At 35.3% G+C, this 20,535-nt stretch overlaps 1 protein-coding gene across 1 annotated transcript; it reads right to left on the bottom strand.

Annotated features, from left to right (window-relative positions):
• Nucleotides 1–415: 415 nt before the first annotated feature.
• Nucleotides 416–20,114, bottom strand: LOC104077394 (transcription factor SPT20 homolog; the record flags this gene model as incomplete). The annotated part of the gene is made up of 14 exons (XM_009578616.1): nt 19,958–20,114; nt 18,730–18,788; nt 18,580–18,646; nt 11,911–12,040; nt 11,134–11,237; nt 10,489–10,605; nt 10,304–10,357; nt 9,277–9,416; nt 7,833–7,989; nt 7,690–7,746; nt 6,088–6,159; nt 4,978–5,135; nt 2,694–2,726; nt 416–546 (listed from the first exon to the last, which is right to left on the bottom strand). Coding segments are annotated over exons 1-14 (1,372 nt in total), but the record flags the coding sequence as incomplete, so codon positions are not given.
• Nucleotides 20,115–20,535: the final 421 nt, after the last annotated feature.

The following is a 20,535-nucleotide window of genomic DNA, read 5'->3' as shown; positions in this document are numbered from 1 at the left end:
AGAGAAAATATTTTTAGTAATTTCTTAAGGTAAGAGAAAAGAAGTTCAGCTACTACATCTGCATCTGTGTTTACTGATCTGTAAAATAAAATGCATAGCTGCATTTTATTATACTGCTCTGTGAAAGGTTCATCTGAACAGGGGAAAATGCTACAACAAAGCCTTGGAGCTAACTATACTATACATGGCCACAATAAAAGAAAAAATGACATGGCTAAAAGACACAACATTTGAACAGTGAAAACAAAACTGCTTTCCTCTCACTTTTCCAATATACTCACTCTGAATGATTATGACAATAAAACATTTAAAAATTCATTCAGAATGAAATTTTTAGGTTATTTTACTTTTAAATGGATAGCAAAAATTATTCTAATAATTCAAAAATCAAGTGCAAATAAAAGAAATGTATGGCTTGATAAACTCACTTCCATTTCCTTCCCTGGAGAAAGATGACTAAGATTGACTGATCCACCTGAATTATGAAACATTTTCACAGGACATTTAGCTTCACTTTGTACTAACTCCTGATACTGGTTCACCACTCTGAAACAAGCAATAAGGGCACAAAAAGGTTAACAACTTTGAACTTCTAAAGTAGGTATGTATATGTAAACACATAATTGTATATGTTACACAGTCATATATTATTTATTTTATACATAAGTATATATTATAGAAGTATATATCTGTAGAAAATAGAGATGCACATATAAAAAACATATCTATATCTCTGTGTATCTTCCTACTTTATCTTCCTGGGCTCTTATCTTAAATTTATTCCGCTTTAACTTTTCTTTTAATCACTTGTCTTTTTTTATAATGCAAAATACAGTTTGTTTAAGAAACAAGTTTATGAAACACTCTTTTGGAGGAATATGCAAAACAGTAGACAGAACAGTTCCCTTCCCAAAAGCAACTGAAGTTCTTTGGGATGTCAGTCAATGGGGATTCCCATTCCCTTCACATGGGTCCAGAATCTTTTATAAAGCTGTGTCCTCTGCTTATGCTCCCTGGGAAACAGACAATCCTCCTTTAACTTGAGTTCTGTGTCAGAGGAGGACTCTGAAAGCAAGGGATGAACTAAGAGGTTCGTACTGAATGTACATCCAAGAATCAGTTACCACATCAAAAGTGATCACTCTTCTTTGAGCACCAGGACAGCCAGGTCTTACTCTACGAGACTAACGAGCAGTGATGTATCCAGGAATTTAAAGCATCAACAGCATCAGGCAAACAAGTTTAAAATACTGTTCTACTAAATCAAATACTACATTTCTACTAATCTGAGAGAACTAAGTTGAGGGAATACTGTTTCACAAACATGAGCAGAATATACAAAGTGACCTTGCAGACTTGAAAATGAAGACCTGTTGTCGCTTACACTCTGGCAGTCTGAACCTCAATGAAAAACTGTTGGAATATTTCCATTAGCTTACACCTAAATGCTATGAACTACACTTTATTTTGGTATAACACTGATTCAATATGCTGCTGCGTGACTAATGCAGACATAAGCAAGGGCCCCAAGATACACGGCAGAAGAAAGGGTGCAGTGTACTTTTTTCAGCAATTAGGTTTTAGACTGCCTTAAAATTACACTGGAATCAGAGTAATAAAATGCCATGTACTCAAAAAGGTGGTCCTGCCCTCCTTCCTCCTCTATTGCTCCTTCTTGTCCTAGTCCCTGAAACCCAACTACTTATTCTGATTGAAGGATTTGTGCAACCCAGTGGCAAACATGATCAGGAAAGCAATCTCAGTTAAAACTAGACAACTGTATTATTGTTGTTTTAGTTTTCAGCCAACCAATCCCCTAATTCAGCTTGCAGCACAAACAGCAGAAGTCTCTATCAGCACAACAGAGGGAGGAGAGAATATAAGTTTCTTGATCAAAATAATCTATTAAAACAAAGAACATTTTTATTGATTTTTGACCAAATCAAGGATTCATCTCCCTGCCAAGCACATAAGAAGAGGGTGGGAGGGTAATGGCTATGCCATTACCTCGAGGTCTCCTATGAAGGCACAAAAACACAACTTGCTCTGACAGAGATTGCTTTTTAAAGGTTCTGTGCTCATATGCACAAAGAAACACAGGTATCTAATGTGATGCACGCTGACAAACATTTGAACAAATACTTCTTTTGTTATGCCAGAATTGCTACTCATAATCATTCTACAACTAATACATACTGGAAAACTGTTTTGTTACTTGCTTCTCTAAGAAAGCTGAATCAAGCAATGCACAACACACAAAACTTACTATAAAAGTAAGTTGCATATATACAAGTCCCAGATTACACTTAAAATTCAAATGAACAATTTCCATGACTGCTAATTTACCATACAAAATGTCAAAATGAAATTCCTGCTAAGTGCTCTCAGAATTTTATTATTACCTATGTAATAAAGAATAATTGTGCAAATAACTGTAACAACATGCTTGAAATCTAGGTAGTGAGACAAGCTGTATTCACATATTTGCTTTCCTCTATTCTTCCTTGCTTATTAAATATAGAAACTGCACACTATATCCTACTTCTTGTTATGATAATTAATTCCTCTTATTTTCCTCATCTGTTCTGCATCTGTTTCCACAACCACAACATTAACAGTCATAATGGCCTAAAAGAAACAGAATTCATTATTTGGCATGAAGCCAAATGGTTGTACATACTATATCAATTTACCTTTCAGCATCAGTCTTCGACCCAATAAGGAACCTGAAATGTAAAATGTATAATACATTTTCAGTCATGAACTGGACTAAAATAACATGTTTTTATAATCACAAAACTTCGAAGGAATGTTAATGCTGCTCTTTTTTCAGACCTGCTGAAAATACAAGAGATACCGTATCCATTTAATGGACTGGATATCATTTAGTACTTGAAATACAAACTTGGCTTCACAACTATAAACACACAGTCTAATACGGTCTCCTTTAAGAGTAAATTGCCTACAAAGCAAAAGGCAGAATATGGAAGTTTTGTATTTTATACTTTCAAAAAATGGAAGCAACTGCTACAGAATTGCTACTGTAAAAAGTACCAGGGAAAAGTTATGTATAAATCAACATGTCAATACACTCACACTGAAATATAAACATAAGGGTCCTGTGGGTATGGCAAAACCAGCCCTACCTGTAATATTTTAACAAATATTTAGTTTCCATTGTTTGATTTCACTTATGCAAATTCTGATTCCTCATGATTTTCCAAAACTCCTAAATAAGCATTTCTCTTCCGCGTAATACTTATGGCTTGCAAACTTATTACTTCAGTGATTTTTTTTTTTGAACACTACAGACCTTTTCTTTGCTTCTCTAGCTCAAAAAAAAAAAAAAGCATTATTTTATTTTACAGCAGAACAACAAAAAAGTCTTCTGCACCTTTTACTTCATATGACTTAGTTTTCTGATGAGGAAGTATCCAAATTTTTATAAAATTCCACTAGTAATGTCTTAAAAATAATGGACAGAGAGCAGTGATTTCCAAAGAACCCCAGGCATCTAACACCCATAAATCCTTTTAATTCCCAGCCATATTACACAGCTGTAAGGTAGCACTGCTGTTCCAGGAAGATCAGTACTAAGTACATGTGCTGGTTTTGGCTGGGGTAGAGTTAATTTTCTTCACAGTAGCTAGTATTGGGCTGTGTTTTGGATTTGTGCTGAAAACAGTGTGGATCACACGGGGACGTTTTCATTACTGCTGAGCAGTGCTTACACAGAGACAAGGTCTCTTCTGCTTCTCACACCACCCCACCAGCGAGCAGGCTGGGGGTGCACATGAAGTCAGGAGGGGACACAGCTGGGACAGCTGACCCCAACTGACCAAAGGGATATTCCATACCATAGGACGTCAAGCTCAGCATATAAAGCTGGGGGAAGAAGAAGGAGGGGGGGGACATTTGGAGTGATGGCGTTTGTCTTCCCAAGTAACCGTTACGCGTGATGGAGCCCTGCTTTTCCTGTCGATGGGAAGTAATGAATGAATTCCTTGTTTTGATTTGCTGAATTCCTTGTTTTGCTTTGCTTGCGTATGTGGCTTTTGCTTTCCCTATTAAACTGTCTCGATCTCAACCCACAAGTTTTCTCACTTTTACCCTTCTGATTCTCTCTCCCATCCCACCGGGGGGGAGTGAGCAAGCGGCTGTGTGGTGCTTAGTTGCCGGCTGGCGTTAAACTAGACTGAGTAAATAGCCCAGACTAGGAATAAAACATCCTAAGTATTAAGAAGATTTTAATTAAAAAAAGATAGGAATTACATAATAGACAATAAAAATAACTTTCATTAACAGGACTAAAGTTTGCTTAGGCTCACTGCTCCTCGCCTCTGAAATTTATATGCTCTATTCTGCTCCACAGGTTCCTCCATACAAAGAATCTGGTACACACAACAAAAAGAGCCAAGAATAGAGAACCTTTGTAGAACCACAACCAAGAGCAGCAGATTCAAAACAATTCAAAATGACAAACCTTCTTAGGAGCTCATGTTTTTCTTCATCATTTATTTAAGGGTATAAGGGTAAACATAATACAAAGAAGTCTTTTGTTTTCATAGCGTCAGGCAAATTTTGACAACAATCAAAATTGTAAGTAACACTGGAAAAGCATGCTAACAATATCTCACAGTGTCTCCACAATTTGAGGTGTTAGGAGGTTTTTTGGGGGTTTTTTCGGGGGGTTTGGGGGTTTTTTCCTTTGGGTTGTTTTTTGGTTGTTTTTTTTTTGTTTTTTTTTTTTTACAATATATCTTTAATGTAAAAGAACATGTAGATTTAACATTAAAGTACATTTAAGATATGATGGTTGGTTAAAAAAATTTTAGATTCATTAGCTGAATTTTTCAAATAAAACTCTTAAATCAGATTTATAGCTCTAGAGTATTTTTGTGACTGAAAATGATAAGTGATGTTTGTCTTCCTTCATCTATCAGATCACAGCACAGTTTAAAAGAACATGTCACTTACTGTGACGGAGTTAATAGGTTGTCGTTTTCCTCATCACCTTTGAGAGTCTGAATTTTACCATAGTACAAGGGATTGCCAAGAGACTGAAAAATGGTCAGTTTTGTTTTTTGAAGCTGATTACCAACTTCACATTCAAACACATAATCATCTTTTATTTCCTAAAAAGACAGAAGAAAATAACCAAATAAGTCTCAAGTGATAACAGAAAAACAGCTAGTAAAACATGCCAGTTCTATACAATACAGTAAGAAACACTATTAGAAGGGGTGCATTATCTAAAATGAAAGTGATTCGAGAAGTTATCTAAAGGGATGAGAGGAAAAACAGTTTATCATCTCTTAAAAATACAAAAATATTGCAAACTCTAAACAATCATGTTAGATATGGAAAGGCAGACTGGGTAAACCTATATAGAAAGTTTCATATAAATTATAACTGCAAAAAAAAAAGTTCCAAGTAAAACATTGGAGATGAAGATTAAGTTCTATGGGAATACTTTTTGCTAGTATGAACCTACAAAAACACCATGATAGATGCTGTTAATAAAGATTAATTCTTTGTAATTTCAGAGGCAAGATATTATGAATTGATTTATGGCTACTTATATTAAATGACTACTTCTTATCAAATCATGTAATTTGTGCCAAAAATCTTAAGGTTCAACTTAAACATTGCAGAAAGAGATTTTTGTAAGAGATACTTAATATTACTTAATCTCTTTCCAAATACAACATTTTGATTTTAACAGCAGCTCTTTTCCATCAGTCTTTGAGTATCTGAGTGAAGAAAGTAATTTGCTGAGCAGAGTACTGCTCTCTGTAACTTATTATACTTTCTTTACTATACAGCAACAGCACATGTTACTTGGGAGACTAAAGTTGCTTCTCCTTGTAAAAGGAAAACCTGAGTAAATTACAAGACTGATCACATGCATTTTGCACTGTATGAAATTACAAGTATCTCTGGTAATCTTTCTGTGTCTATATAACACATGGAATATTAATTAAATTGGGGGAGGGAAGACTATTCCTATGTTACTTAGATTTTGTTGAAATAAGAAACATTTTAACTAGAGACAGAGAAGTTTGGCCAAAGGTCTAAACTACTCACATGGGCTGGCCAGACAGTTGGTTGTGAGTCATCAGGCTTGATAGACTTTTCCACTTTGGCATATTTTTCCACCTTAAAGAAAATGGAGATATCAGAAAAGAAAGAACAATAATCATATTGGGCCAGAGTTAAAGTCAATCTAGCACAATTTCTTGTTTTTAACATGATAGTCTTTAAAAGCCAGTGCAAGAAACAGACAAGGATAGTTTGATACTTTGTACAGCATCCCCCATATGTGTTATGCATTCAGAAAAAGTGAATTGGAGAACCTTCAGAACTTTACATTTCATAGAATCATAGAATCATTAAGGTTGGAAAAGACCTCTAAGATCATCAAGTCCAACCATCAACCCAACACTACCATGCCCACTAAACCATGTCCCTAAGCGCCTCACCTACACGTCTTTTAAATACTTCCAGGGATGGTGACTCCACCATTTCCCTGGGCAGCCTGTTCCAAGGCCTGACCACTCTTTCAGTAAAGAAGTTTTTCCTGATGTCCAGTCTAAACCTCCCTTGGCGCAACTTGAGGCCATTTCCTCTCGTCCTATCGCTAGTTATTTGGCAGAAGAGACCAACCCCCACCTCGCTACAACCTCCTTTCAGGTAGTTGTAGAGCGCGATAGGGTCTCCCCTCAGCCTCCTCTTCTCCAGACTAAACAGTCCCAGTTCCCTCAGCCGCTCCTCATAAGACTTGTGCTCCAGGCCCTTCACCAGCTTCATTGCCCTTCTCTGGACACGCTCCAGCACCTCAATGTCCTTCTTGTAGTGAGGGGCCCAAAACTGAACACAGTATTCGAGGTGTTCTGTTACACCATATTTGCTATGTTAAACTTAACAAAAGTGTGAAACATGGCTTAAGACCACAGATTGAAATCACTGCCTGCAATGTGGAATGGTTAAGAAATTTCACACCACCAGTAACTCCTAAAGACTCTGATTAGGTCAGGTACAACACTGTTGAAGTGCAAAAGCAGAGAAGGTTTGTACAAACTTACAGTATCATTTCTGTTAAATGCACACTCTTGCCAGCCCTATTAAGTCCAAAGCTACAATCTTGTATAACCCACTGAGTCCCTTCTGTATGCTAGTAGTATGTGTTTTGGCAGTGCCAGAAACTGAGAATATGAATGTCCCTGAGAGAAGAATGCACACAGAGTGATCAGAAGAATTCCCAACTAGAATTCTCATATAGAAAATTAAACTATTGAAAATATTATGTCCCATAGTATCATAACATGTCAAAAAAAGAGGAATTTCTACCAAGCTGAGAAATGACTAATTTTTAAATATTTTCTTACATCATTTTTTTTTCCATTTTTTATAGTACCAGACAACTTCAAATAGACATGTGCGCATTGAACCCAAAGATGAACAATACTAACGGTCTGTTTGCACTGTCATGTTACAATTGCAATGTATTCCAATCTGGTTTAGCTTGTGTTTATACCTTACAGTACAGAAAAATCATTTTAAACGTTAAAATCACTCCCACTTTTTAAAGGTCATTCTTTGATACTGGATACTCTTTAGTCACTTCTTCATACAATACAATGTTCAATGCAATTGCTAATAATGGCTAAAGGTAACAACTGGACTTACATCCACTTCAGAAGGTGCAGTCAAGTAGCAAGGGTTCTGTTTCCACATATCTACGCACTGGAAGATTAAAAAGCAGCATTAATGTATTAAATGTTTTAAATAAACAGTTAGAAGTATACCCACCTATGTCTCAGAACACTTACATTTCCAGCTTTAGAAATTTTGAGGTCATACTGCTGGGCTCCTTTCCTCTCCCTTCTTTTCTGTAAGTAGTCAAGTAGTCTGAGCTGAGGTGGTGTTGAATAGTGAGCTACTTCCTGCTGTCTGTTCAGAGATGACCTTGAGTACCTTTTGAAGCACCTATGGTAAAATGACAGATAAGCTTGTAAAACCATCAAAATGAAATTCCCCACTGCCTGTGTACAAACATATGCAGGGAAATGCTGCTTACATTGAGACTAAAAGACAGGTTTTGAGATATTAATTTAAAATTGCTATTCTGGATTATACTGTATAACTCAAACTCTTGATTTCATATTTTTTAAAAATACTAGTATTCTGTTCATGTGTTTCAGCACTAAGAATGGGGTTATTTTTGAAATGCATAATTGAAGTACATTGTCAAAATGAGTAACTAACTGAAAAGTTGCCAAGCTTTAAATATTTGTATATTATCACAGATTTCAGTTCTATCAAAAGATCTGTGTACTGCTTATGTAACTATAAAGTCATAAACACAGTAACTACCCTCCATTCTTTATCTCATGCCAAACTCATTGGTACATTAATGCTGTTCTGGACATCCATTTAACACCTTTGCTTATTTTTCTAGTGCAAAGTTGGTTAATCACCAAACTCTGATTTTAAGGACAGCTGGATCATTTCATTATTTATACTTTTTTAGACATTACCACTGGTTGTACATTAGCATAGTATTTCAATGCAAATCTAGTTTTAAATATTTCAGTAATTCTGACAGGCCATTAGTACATTTTCATTCTACAGAGTGAATGCAACTCTTTTAGTAGAACAAATGTGAATCATTTCAAGGTTTTGTGGGAAAAAGTGAACGACCATGCACAAAAATGAAACAATTTCAACATTTTGTATAATGTGCATTCCATGTTACTTTTAAGTTTTCTAAGATTCTAATATGCCTACGCTTCTGTTTAGCCTAAACGCCAAGCATATAAATAATTCCCTTGATTTCCTCATTCAGGGTTAAACTTGTACATAGCTTTTAACAAATCAGAGACCAATATGCAAGATATCCATTTATATATTTTACATTACTGAGCTGCCATCTGAATCAGCTTACATCTGAATTATGCAAAAAAAAGGACAAAATCAAAACTGCAATAACGTATTACGTTAAGAAAATAATACATATACACACATTCTTTTGACATACAAAAATAAGCATATTACAGTATCTAGAACTAATTGAAATACAGTACAATATTGAGCACTTAAAAATAAGATATAATTTCTTGACTGTTCCTCATATTCCTAACATTTAAGTAGATATTACTTTGAGCACTGCATATGAGAAGCAAAATTTTCATGTAAAGCATTGCTTATATTTTTCTTTCAAACACTTCATAAAATTTCAAAGAAAGTCTCAACATGCTTCACACTGACAACTACCGTTTCATGGGGCGAGTATTCATCTTCTGCTTGTTGTACAGAAGTCTGTTTGTAGTACAGGTCACTGCTATTGAAGGATCAAGACACAAAGGCTCTGCTGTAGCCAAAATAAGTTGGCTCTCAAGTAGGAGTTTGTCCTCCTGTAATGTACACAGCTATTAATAAATGTAAAAATATGAAGACTTTTACATTAATTAAGTTGATATATACCTACGCATATGTGCATATTATGTTAAAGAAAACTGAAAAAATTGGTGTGGATAGTCAACAAAAGAAAATATTCAACAGTTCAGTATCACTAACCATTATTATGAATTACAGAGCTTTGGGTGGGGTTTCCAATAGGAAAATAAATCCTTCTTAAAAGTAGAGGGTATGTTCTGTTTTTTTGTTTGTGTTTTCTTTGTTTTAAACACAGTACTTGTGGGAATGAAATCCATTTTCTGCCAGTGACTGGCAATCAGTGCCATAAAGATGATCTACCTGGGACTTTAGATTAGAATTTGAAATGCATTTGAGCACGATTGTGGTCTAAAATACAAACGACCACATTGAGTACACCACGATATTCAGCATTTAACTAGCTATAACTGTACAACCGTAGTTACTTAGGATTCTCTTTACTGTAACATTATCAATAGCAAAATGATGCTAGAGGAGCAACTGTCTCAGACTCCAACTGCTGTTCTGGGGATCTTTGCTGAAGATGAATGAAGTAGGGTAAACTAGTTAGAGTAACTCAAATACTGTCATTCTGCATTACCAAAAATTAAGGTCTGATTCTACAAAAACTTTAGCAAATCCTATTGTTTTCTATGGCATCTTGTGGGAAGATGCTATTAACAAGTTAATTTGACAGCTCTCTGGAGTATGTCCCATGCAGCACTATGCACATCACTGAATTAATCAAAAACATAATCAGTTTTGTTTATCAGATTTTATTAAACAAATAAATAATTTAAATAAAAATTATTTTATTGTGTATTTACCATATCACTGTAAGGTTTTAAAATAACTGCTAACCCACCTGTGTCCATTTGTGGTTGTCACTTGTTATAGAATGCACATCACAAATTAAAGTCTGAGGAAGAAGACATAATAGTAATTAGCTTTCAACTAAATAATAAGATTTCTTAACGTATGTTCAGTAATAGTTCATATCCAGTCTAGGAACTACCGTAACAGTGAGGAACGACTTAAAACTCTTCTTACCTGCATTGTAGGACGCAAAAGAATGTGCTTGCTTTGGTACGTTGGAGATTTCATGTTACCAGACTGCCTATAGTCACGTATTTCTGCTATGACACATCCACAATGAAAAATATTAACCTAGTTGAAACAAAAAAACCAACTTGTAAATAAACAAATATTTACCAATCTGCCTCAGCCCCTGCCTCCAAAAACAAGTTTGTGATGTATCATACAATATTCAGTGATATTATGAATAAAACTAATCACTAATTTTGTCAGACCAGTGGTCTTTACTACATACCTAGACATACCTAAAATACAAGCTTCAAATATAGTGTTTTCAAATGCCAGCAATGTAGTTTTAAGCAATTCCCATGTGAAATACTTCATAATGACAAAGAACAAAGGATATTTTCCTAGAGCACAGAGTTGAAGTTGTTTGGCAGCCTTATCCATAGCAATCTCTCTTCTATCCCTTTCTCCCCAATATTTATTGTTTTTTCCCTATGTATCAATAAATAATTTATTTGGGGCATTAAATACTACAGTTCCAAATGCACAAGTATTTTACATCTTTTCGTTTGAATCACTTATGTGAAGCATTCAAAAAATCAAGGTCTATCTAGGCACAAACATAAGTTCTTTTTGAAAAGAAAACTTTCAAACCTGAGATTTTTCTAAAAGATCAACCAAAATCGGTGGCAGCTCCTCTGCATCCAAATATTCAAGCAGCTCTCCTTCCTCATAAGGCAGCCGAATGGTCTCAGAATCTGAATTTAAACAAAACATATTGCTTTTCTTTTGCCTTTCAAGTTCAAACTCCAACAATGTGAAATCTAAAACAAGCTTGCCACAGGAAAAAGTAGGGCCAGTGGAAACCTATCCAAACAGGCAATTTTTTTGCATAGTAATAATTTTTTACATCCATTTCTGTTCCCAGAGCTTGATTTTGCTTTTATTGCGCCAAAAGGCAACATGCCTTTATAGCTCAATGGGATGAAATTTTTGCTCCCAGCTAACACACTGTGTGCTCCTATTGCATGTCACAGTACCAGTGGCATGAAGATGCAACTAAACTGGAACACAGATGCCTTTAGTCAGACCTAGATTTAGGAAGCAGTGAAAGAAACAAATTGACAGAAGGAACCTGAAGCAAGAGAAACTCAGCTAAGCAACTCGGGAAGCTAAGGGGAAATAAAAGAATGGAAGGCTAACAAAAAGACTCATATCTACTGATTTACGCTGCACCATTAGAGACCATTTCTAAGCACCTCACAGCTTTATGCAAATTTTTAGTTCAAGTACAGTTGTTAGTGTTTGTTTTTTTTTTTCCTTCACCAGGGATTATATTAGAAGCAAAACAGTTAGATGTAAGCAACAACACATTCTAACTATTTATAGAGCATTCTGAGTATTTATAAAAATAAATAGCAAAAATATTACCTGAACCATTTTTTCCCCTGAGCATAAGTGAATAACCCTCATTTCCCGGATAGAGGTTCACTACCAGACATGACAACGTCTCCTGCATAACCAGCTTCTCAAGTAAATTCACATTTCGCCTCAGCTTCTGCTTTAAAAGTAAACATTGCTTATGAACATAATACTATCAAATAATTAGCAAATACTATCAAATAATTAGCAGCAATAAAAAACAATTGCTAGAATATGAGTACTATTTAAATTAATGTTGAAGTATATAGCTAAACAAGCCCAGTTAAATTGGCCTATATTCAGCAGAGTATATTCATTACATATTATTATACAGCATACTTATACACACAGATTAAAAAAAAAAAAACACTCATTTAAATAAAAAAAAATCCTTGAATTATAAGTCCACAGACAACACAGTTGTCAAGAATGACATTCAACACGAATGACCCTATGCTACAATGTTGTAACTCTACAGTGTACTATTATTCGTATCATTTCTATAAACATCATTTATACCACCATTTATACACTATACATTGTTTGATAACAACAACAAAATATTTAGTACTTTCAAATATTCCTAAGAGAAGCAGATATTTCTTTCCAGGATTAAAATATTGAATTACAGCTTTTGGAAGCTTTAACTGCATTGCCTTGTCTGTATTTGCTGAAATCTGATCCAGCAGCTGCAGAGGCTATTCCCTTTTTTAATTGTAGGAATGATCTTTTCCACGTATAACAGATTCTTAAAATTAATTAGCATGTTGCAAAGACCCCATGTACATTCTACAAATTTAAACGTTTTAAAAGCCCCCTAGGAACTTAGAACAACGAATTCTAAACGTCAGACAATTTTACACCTTCTGGTTGGAGGGTAGATTTCATAGCTGAATACCAGGTCTGGGTGGAGCCACTCGTTGGAAGTTAACCCTAGCACTCAGACTGCCCAACTACTCATTTCGCACACACGCAACTAAGTAGTAGCGGGCTATCTCTTTTTGAACAAGTTTATCTTTCCAGAGATATTGGGAAGATAGAAAGCAGAATCATTACTTGTAAAGGAACTGTTCCTAAGAGAAAAGTACCAAAAACAAAACCCCAAATCCCACAGCAATATAATCCAACAAATCATTTTAACAGGTATGCAGAGAAAAAGAAGGAAAACCTTTTTCACCTCCTGCTATGTAGTTTTGGAACCATTGCCCAAAGTTAACTCTTCCCCATGCGTCATGAATGACGGTGACTACATCCTACTGCCTTTTACAGTTCAGAAATTGTGGAAACTAACACAAAGAAAAGGACAAAGTAGCACATAAATCCAGGAGAATTAATGGGGAAAGAACCAGAGGAGCAGGGAAGAATGGGGGAAAACATGTCATGGCAACAGTAAAGGTAGAGACTACTCAGGAAAGCCATTTCCTCATATAGGACTCTGGTGATGCAGCCTGTTATGCAAACCCTTCTTCAGTTAAAACTCCTATTAACCACCCCCCACATCTACCCCAGAACAAGAGACTGCACATGCGCTGCCTCAATTTTCAGACACATTGCTGAGTAGGGGATATAGCTATTGGGCTTTCACTTAGACACAGTATGAAGCAACCTGGGGTACAGTAATTGCCATTGGAGAGCGAAGTCAACACTCAACTACTCTGACATCTTTTCTCTTAAGAATTGAGATATTGTCATCTTTTAAAGGAAAAGTTCTTTTTCAGTGTTGGATAGATTAATACTTTCATATTTAGTCATGCAATGGCATTAGGAAGACAGAAAGGAATATGAGAATTCTGTAAGAGTTGATTTAAAAAAGGATCATCAGGTTATGTAAGAGAGGTTAAGAAGATACTAATTATTTATACTAAAGTTATATTTAAAAATAAAAAAGAAAGCAATCAAAAAAATAAAAACAATTCCATTCCTCTATCATTGGGACAGAATTAATACTGCTTCTAGAAGTGGTTACTAATAATACTGTTAACATTTCTAATTGAACTTCACTATTTTCATGAGCTGAAGAAAAAGGATCAATCAATTAAGGGCATTACTCCATGCAAAATACAGGCACTGAATAATTTATACTAACTAGTAACCACTCATTGAATTTCTAAATAACCAATTAATCTTTTTTCCCCCAGAAATCTGTCTATGTGTGCGAGAAATAGCCATGAGATGTATTTTTATGAAAGGCCTCTGCTCCTTAAACACCTCATAAGTAAAATCTATAATGATAATTCAATTGTAAATGTAATTAAATAGAACTAATCACATCACTCTCTAATTTAAATTCATTTGGTGAATGACATGTTAGTTTTATTTTTTATTCTTTAGGTTTTTTTCAATAATAGTTCGCCAGTTATGGCTTAGGGGTTTTTTTGTTTGTTTCCTTTTGTTGGGGGTTAGGATGTTGAAGGGGGAAGACAGGTAAAGGAAAGAGGAGAGGACAATAACACAGGCCTAAGCACATTTTTGACGCTGCATTCATATGACCTGAACTTCTTAAGACATATTCTAAGCACATAATAAAATACAAAGCCTCTCTAAGACATTGGAATAAATTAGCATTTTAATTGCAAACATTTCAATAAGCAGGTAAAGTTACATTTCACTAAGCATACAAATTTTTTATGACTACAAAAATCAGCTTTCTCTTTTGACCTGGCTATTAGAGATACCAGCTCAGAGCTGATATTAAGCATTAGCTCAGGTCTTGTCTGGAAAGATTTTAAAGATGAAGGAGTGGCCTGAGGTGTACTACGTTTCTTAAGTGTTCATCGCAGTATATTGCAAGAGTTCAGATACCAAGCAACCAGGCCAACTGCTCTGTTACACCAGCTAAAACTCCTAACCCTCTCTGACTTCATCCACAGAAAAGCAGCACTCCTCCCTCCTGAACACGCACTGCAGTGACTGCAGGATGGCTGGGAAGCAGTACAGAGAAGGCACAGGTGCTTCCTTTTGCTCCCAGTGACTTCTGTTGACTACCACCAAATAAAGAATACTGAGTACTCCTGCCTAACAAGACTGAAGTAGAGATTTTATCCTATGTTTGTTACTCCTCTGTCCTTTCCTATGAGCAAAACGTTAATTTTAACACCTACTCATCCAGCAGTGCACTGGTGTTACACAAAATTATGATTTTATCTTTATCACGACTGCTTTTCTTGTCCCTCACTGTAGCATCTTAAATCTATTTTCCCACTTACCTTTATGACTCAAAAGTTGGTCAAAAACCATAAAATAAACAGATCACCTCCATAAAAAAAAGCTCTTGTAGCTACTTACTATATTTCTGTGAAAACACCTACTCGTCCAGCAGTGCACTGGTGTTACACAAAATTATGATTTTATCTTTATCACGACTGCTTTTCTTGTCCCTCACTGTAGCATCTTAAATCTATTTTCCCACTTACCTTTATGACTCAAAAGTTGGTCAAAAACCATAAAATAAACAGTGAAATGGAATCTGTGAAATGGAAATCTAAACCCACCACCCCAGGTTCTTCCCTTGACTTTGGACACGTTTCATTAATCCCAGCACCATTTTACAAATGCATAGAAATGCACCTTGGAAGGTACAATTTTGTCTCAACTTCAACAGAACTATTAACTATTTGAAAATTAACTTCATGAACAATGCTAAGCATTGTTCTTTCAGGAAGCAGAAAATATAAAGCCGAGTTTTGTATATATTGACTGAAAAATAAAACCCAACTCAATAAAACAACTTGAGGAAGCATCATCTTTTGTTACAAAATACAAGGAATAAACAGAAGCCTAAAGATGTTTGTGACCTAGCTGAACCGAAATTAGATCCTAAGAGAAGACTGCAACTTTTAACTTCCTCTAGGATGTAACTGGCTGTGTCAATCTTTAGGCTGCCCTTCTAATACAGACTAGTAGTAATGCAGCTCATAAAGACAAGGGCCATGCAGCCTCTGTAGTGGAGGCAAGAAAACATTTGTTTCATAAGTAACACCTAAGGTAAGTTTTTGTAGATAAAACTTCAGGAATACTGTGGTCTGAACAAAGTCTGCTTGTTTCACCCTAATGAGGTTAGCTTTACTTTAAAGTGCATTCTTACAGTCAATTGTTTCCCCACCTTACACATGCAAGTTAGTTATATTTTCTTCAAGAACAGAAAGATGCATGAAAGATGATGTTTTATACAGTTTCCCAAATACATCCAACCCTGCATATCATTCATTACCATTAGAGATTAACCAAGGACAAAAAATCCCACCAAAACAGACAAACAAAAACCCCACTGTTATCTGGCACCGTTTGGTTTATTCATGTATCATAATTACTCACTCCCCACAGCTACCAATGTACCTCCTAGAAGCACTTTTACAGCAAAGTAGCAGATAGGTGCTTTAGTATTTTTGCACTAGTCCAACGTGGAACTCAAGTGACTTTCATTAACAGCGTTCTGAAACTTTCATTACTCTGAGATGTCTTCATGCTCGCACACTGATGTTATCATGTGCAGCTGCCAGAAGGCACCAACTGAGAATAGGCAACTGATCCATGACTTTTAAATTTTGTGTGTGTGTGTGTGTGTGTGTGTAGTGGAACCCCTCAGATTTACCTGCCTAGCATAGATACTTCCAGCCCACAGACAGGTCTGCTTCCACATTTGTATTTAAGACTGCTTCCAAAATTGTTTTGATTTTTATTTCTTTCAACTTTTAGGTACAGGAATGCTGCACACTAGAGTCCAAATCAAACAAATTGCTCTAGATAATCACCTCAACATAGTTAGTTCTCTCTCTAGTGTGCATGTGAACAAACAGAAGAGATGCTGAGAAGTAATGAAACCGGGCAGACTGGACTAATAGAGGATGATTAATTAATTAGTCCTTCATGAATTATTGTGAAAACCTGGTCTTGCCTATGAACACCAAGAAGAAGGATATGAGTGACCAAGTAAACTGCAGGGTAGAAAATAGGCACATGGGAGAGATGCAGTATTACAAGAGCTAAGATAAAGGGAGAAAGTTAAAACTGAAAAATAATATTCAGAGTCAATTTAAAAATTGCTTCTGAGTGGACAACATAATTACAACTTGTACCATCAAAATGGTACAATACTGGAATAGAAACTTCGACAGTTCTGTACACTAAAAGCTTTAGTGTACATTTAAGTGTACCTTTAAGCTACATTCAAGTCATTGGCCAAACTCTAGTCAGAATACTATTTCCTTCTTCAGTTTTATTGTGCAAATTAAGAGACAAATAAGCAGTCCTATGCTCATGGATGAAGTTTCACAACAGCATTATCTTCTAACCTTTGCACCTCGACCTTTGAGCTTCTCATTTTCAATAATTACAATCCATTACAGAAGACCAAGATATCTATTAACTGTCCACATCTTAGTTCAGTGAATAAGGGCTCTAAATACAAATGTTTCTATCATAATAAGCTTCCAATTCTTCAATAAAGAAGAACTTAAATTTTTACTCAAATCTAGATCAGCAATAATCCACTTCATCTACTGTGATGTTATAACTCCCTTCACTACTTTAATTTTAATATAGTTGGGTTAAGTTTGCTGAGTGCCTTCTAGTTTAGCAACAACTATCACATTGAAATCATACTTTTTTCCCAGATTCCAGTCTAGCAAGCCCGATCTTCCCCCTGCTGCTCAAATATCTTGTTACTCATTCACTATTGATGTTTTAATCTTTTCAAGTCTATAAGTTGCTTAACACCTTACTCACACTTGTGATTTGAATCAGCATCATACGCTAAATAAAACCAACTACATCAGAATTACAGGTGCTCAGTAACTAACATATCATTCCCATTTGTCTTCTCACACGTTTTTACTTCCTTGGGAAGCAGCAATACAGCAGATTCCACACTTCTTGTTCTCATTCCATTTGATATTCACAGTTTAGCAAAGTAGCTTGTGCCTTTTACACCTTAGATTTATTGTTGCTAAGCCTGTTTGAGCTGCTTTGTTAACGTTATGAAAAAACTTCACAAAACACCTTAGCAGTTCATCAGTTATCCGAGGAATAAATCTGAATTTACAACAAAGCACAGATTCTAAAAAATTCTCCGCATTTTTTCCCATGGCAGTCATGATAAGCAATTGATTCTGAAACAGTGATACTGACCACAATGCACGTGGTATTGACATTGGCCCTGAACTTGACCAGAACTGACTTCAGTGACACAGGATTAAGTCAGAATGAACAGGTCACTCAAGCCAGTCTAGGCCTTACTATTCATATTATATCACACAGTTATTTTAGTAGTACTGTTATCTAATAAACTTGTTAGATACACCTCTGCATTCTAGACCATTCTTCTGAAATTCTCTCTTTTCATATATAGAAAAGCATCTCAAGAGCACAATCTTTACAATCCTCTGCCAGCATCTACCTTGTTACCTTTAAAAACAGATTTAGGGTTACCAGGTAGCCATTGACCCTCCCATCACCTTGTTTTTCTTTCAAGCTGAATTAAGATGATGCTATTAAATTACACAGTTTAGTCCACAAAAGTCATAACAACCGTTTCTCCTGTAGTGTTAGCCTTAGGTAACTACTACAGTAACTAGAATTTATTCTTTCTTAACAAAGGAATTAAGTGAAATTAAAAAAAAGTATTTTCTGAACTTGCCTGTTCAGACAGCAATGAAAAGCTTCTCAGCAATTTCCACTTACCTTTATCTCAGGCTCTTTTTCACATTCTTCTATATATAAGTCATAGAGTTTTTGACATACAGATTTTCTGAAAATAAAAAAGATTAAAATGTAAACAAAATTAAATCAAATAAATGCTATTTAAAAGCTAAATACTGAAACTCTTACTACCTTCCACTGGATAAATATTTTCTTTTGGGGGGTCTCTGACGGGCACTTTCAATGATATACTAGAAGAGAAGAGTAAAGCAAAAAATAACATATATATTACAAAGAAACTTAATTCTAGCTACCATGCAACTTTAGATCATTACCAGACAGTGTTCTATGGATATAGAAAGTAATTAATGGTTATGGTACATGACTGTTTCAAAAGTGTACTAAACATGATCTGGTGTATGTTACAGTCATCAAAAAGGACACATCCCAATTTAGCTGTGAAACACAGCATTTCATGGATATGGCATGAGTTGCACACAAAGTCTTGGTTTTACATTCATGTTTTGTAATTACAGTAGAAAATAACACTACTGTAGCAGTTAACGCTACTGTATTTAGTTAACTACTGTAGTAATGCTACTGAAGTTAACATGGTAACATACTGAAGTCAACATGCCAAGATACAACTAAATTCATGCATACTGGCTCGACAATATTTACAAATCAAGTACTCAACATAACCAACTTCAGGAAGTTTAATTTTCCCCTTGTTTCTTGCATTTACACTAGTTTTCTCTATAGAGCTGTGTATTATAAATACAGATCACATACATTAAATATTTGAATTAAAAAAGAAGAAAGATACCATCCTACATTAAACGTAGCTTATATTCTAACAAGGTTTTTCCAAATCTCTATTGTTTGTCTGAAGTATTTTGATTAACAGCTTAGTTCAGAATTTCAATGAAGAGAGGTTCTCCCATAGAAAAGGGTTCAAGGTAACCATTATATCAGATGTCAGCATGAAAGAACATGAACGTGAAGGCACTTGCCTCTTTGTTCTAACTGGGCTACCATTAAAAACACAAACAGGATTTTGCCATGTATTTCTGCCAGCTGTCTCTGGATCACCACTGTACAGCTCTGCTTATTTCACAGCACACAGATTTGCTGGTTTAAAAGGGGAAACTGAAGTCCTACATAGTCTATCATCATTGCACCTGATGAAGTTCTCAATACAACAAGTAAGAGACAAATACGCGACATAGCAATTTTAGTGAGAATTTTGCAAAAACCAGTGTTACACATATGAGTGATTATTTATACACACACACATATATATATTTACATAACATGCTCCTCCACCGCTTTTCAGGAGAAATATAAAAATACAATAGTTACTTTTTAAACTGTGAGACCAATATATTATGCGCAAAAAAATAATGTAGCTACTCCTTACCTCTGCACGATCCAATGCCAGTTCTAAAGCTTGTTGCTGCAAGAATTGCAAAGGGTTTTTTAGAAAGTACATTAACTGTTTAAACATCCTCATACATAAAAACCACTACAAAAACTCTATTACTACTGATATGAATTTATAGTTAGAAGATGGGCTCTTTGGCAGATACTAAACTTAGCACCTGAAACCTCATGTAACTGCGTCAACAGTAATTAATCCCACTACCAAGTGTCTACACTTCCAAGGTTTTGACTAAATTATGAAGTCTTAGAACAATGAAAGGCAAAAGTAGGAATAGAAATTACACCTAATAAAAGTAATAACAAATATTAACCAAAACAATTAGAGATGACAAATAGAAAATCTAGGCTACATTAATCAAAAAAAATACAGAGAAGTGTTTTTGGAGAATCTTCCACTCTTCAGTAAAGCTTAGAAACACTTGTAATAAGTATTCCTTTCCATGTATATATTTGTGTTGTTTCCTCAGTTTAAGTCATCTCTATCAGGTGTTCATGAAAGCAAATACCTTTACTCGAACCTCAAGGAACAGAAGGGATATGAGCCACGTCCAATAC

The sequence above is a fragment of the Fulmarus glacialis genome, unplaced genomic scaffold (genome assembly GCF_000690835.1).
Source record: "Fulmarus glacialis isolate BGI_N327 unplaced genomic scaffold, ASM69083v1 scaffold945, whole genome shotgun sequence".
Lineage (NCBI taxonomy): Eukaryota > Metazoa > Chordata > Aves > Procellariiformes > Procellariidae > Fulmarus > Fulmarus glacialis.
Note: the sequence above shows the minus strand (reverse complement) of the source record. Positions and strands in the feature narration are given on the sequence as shown.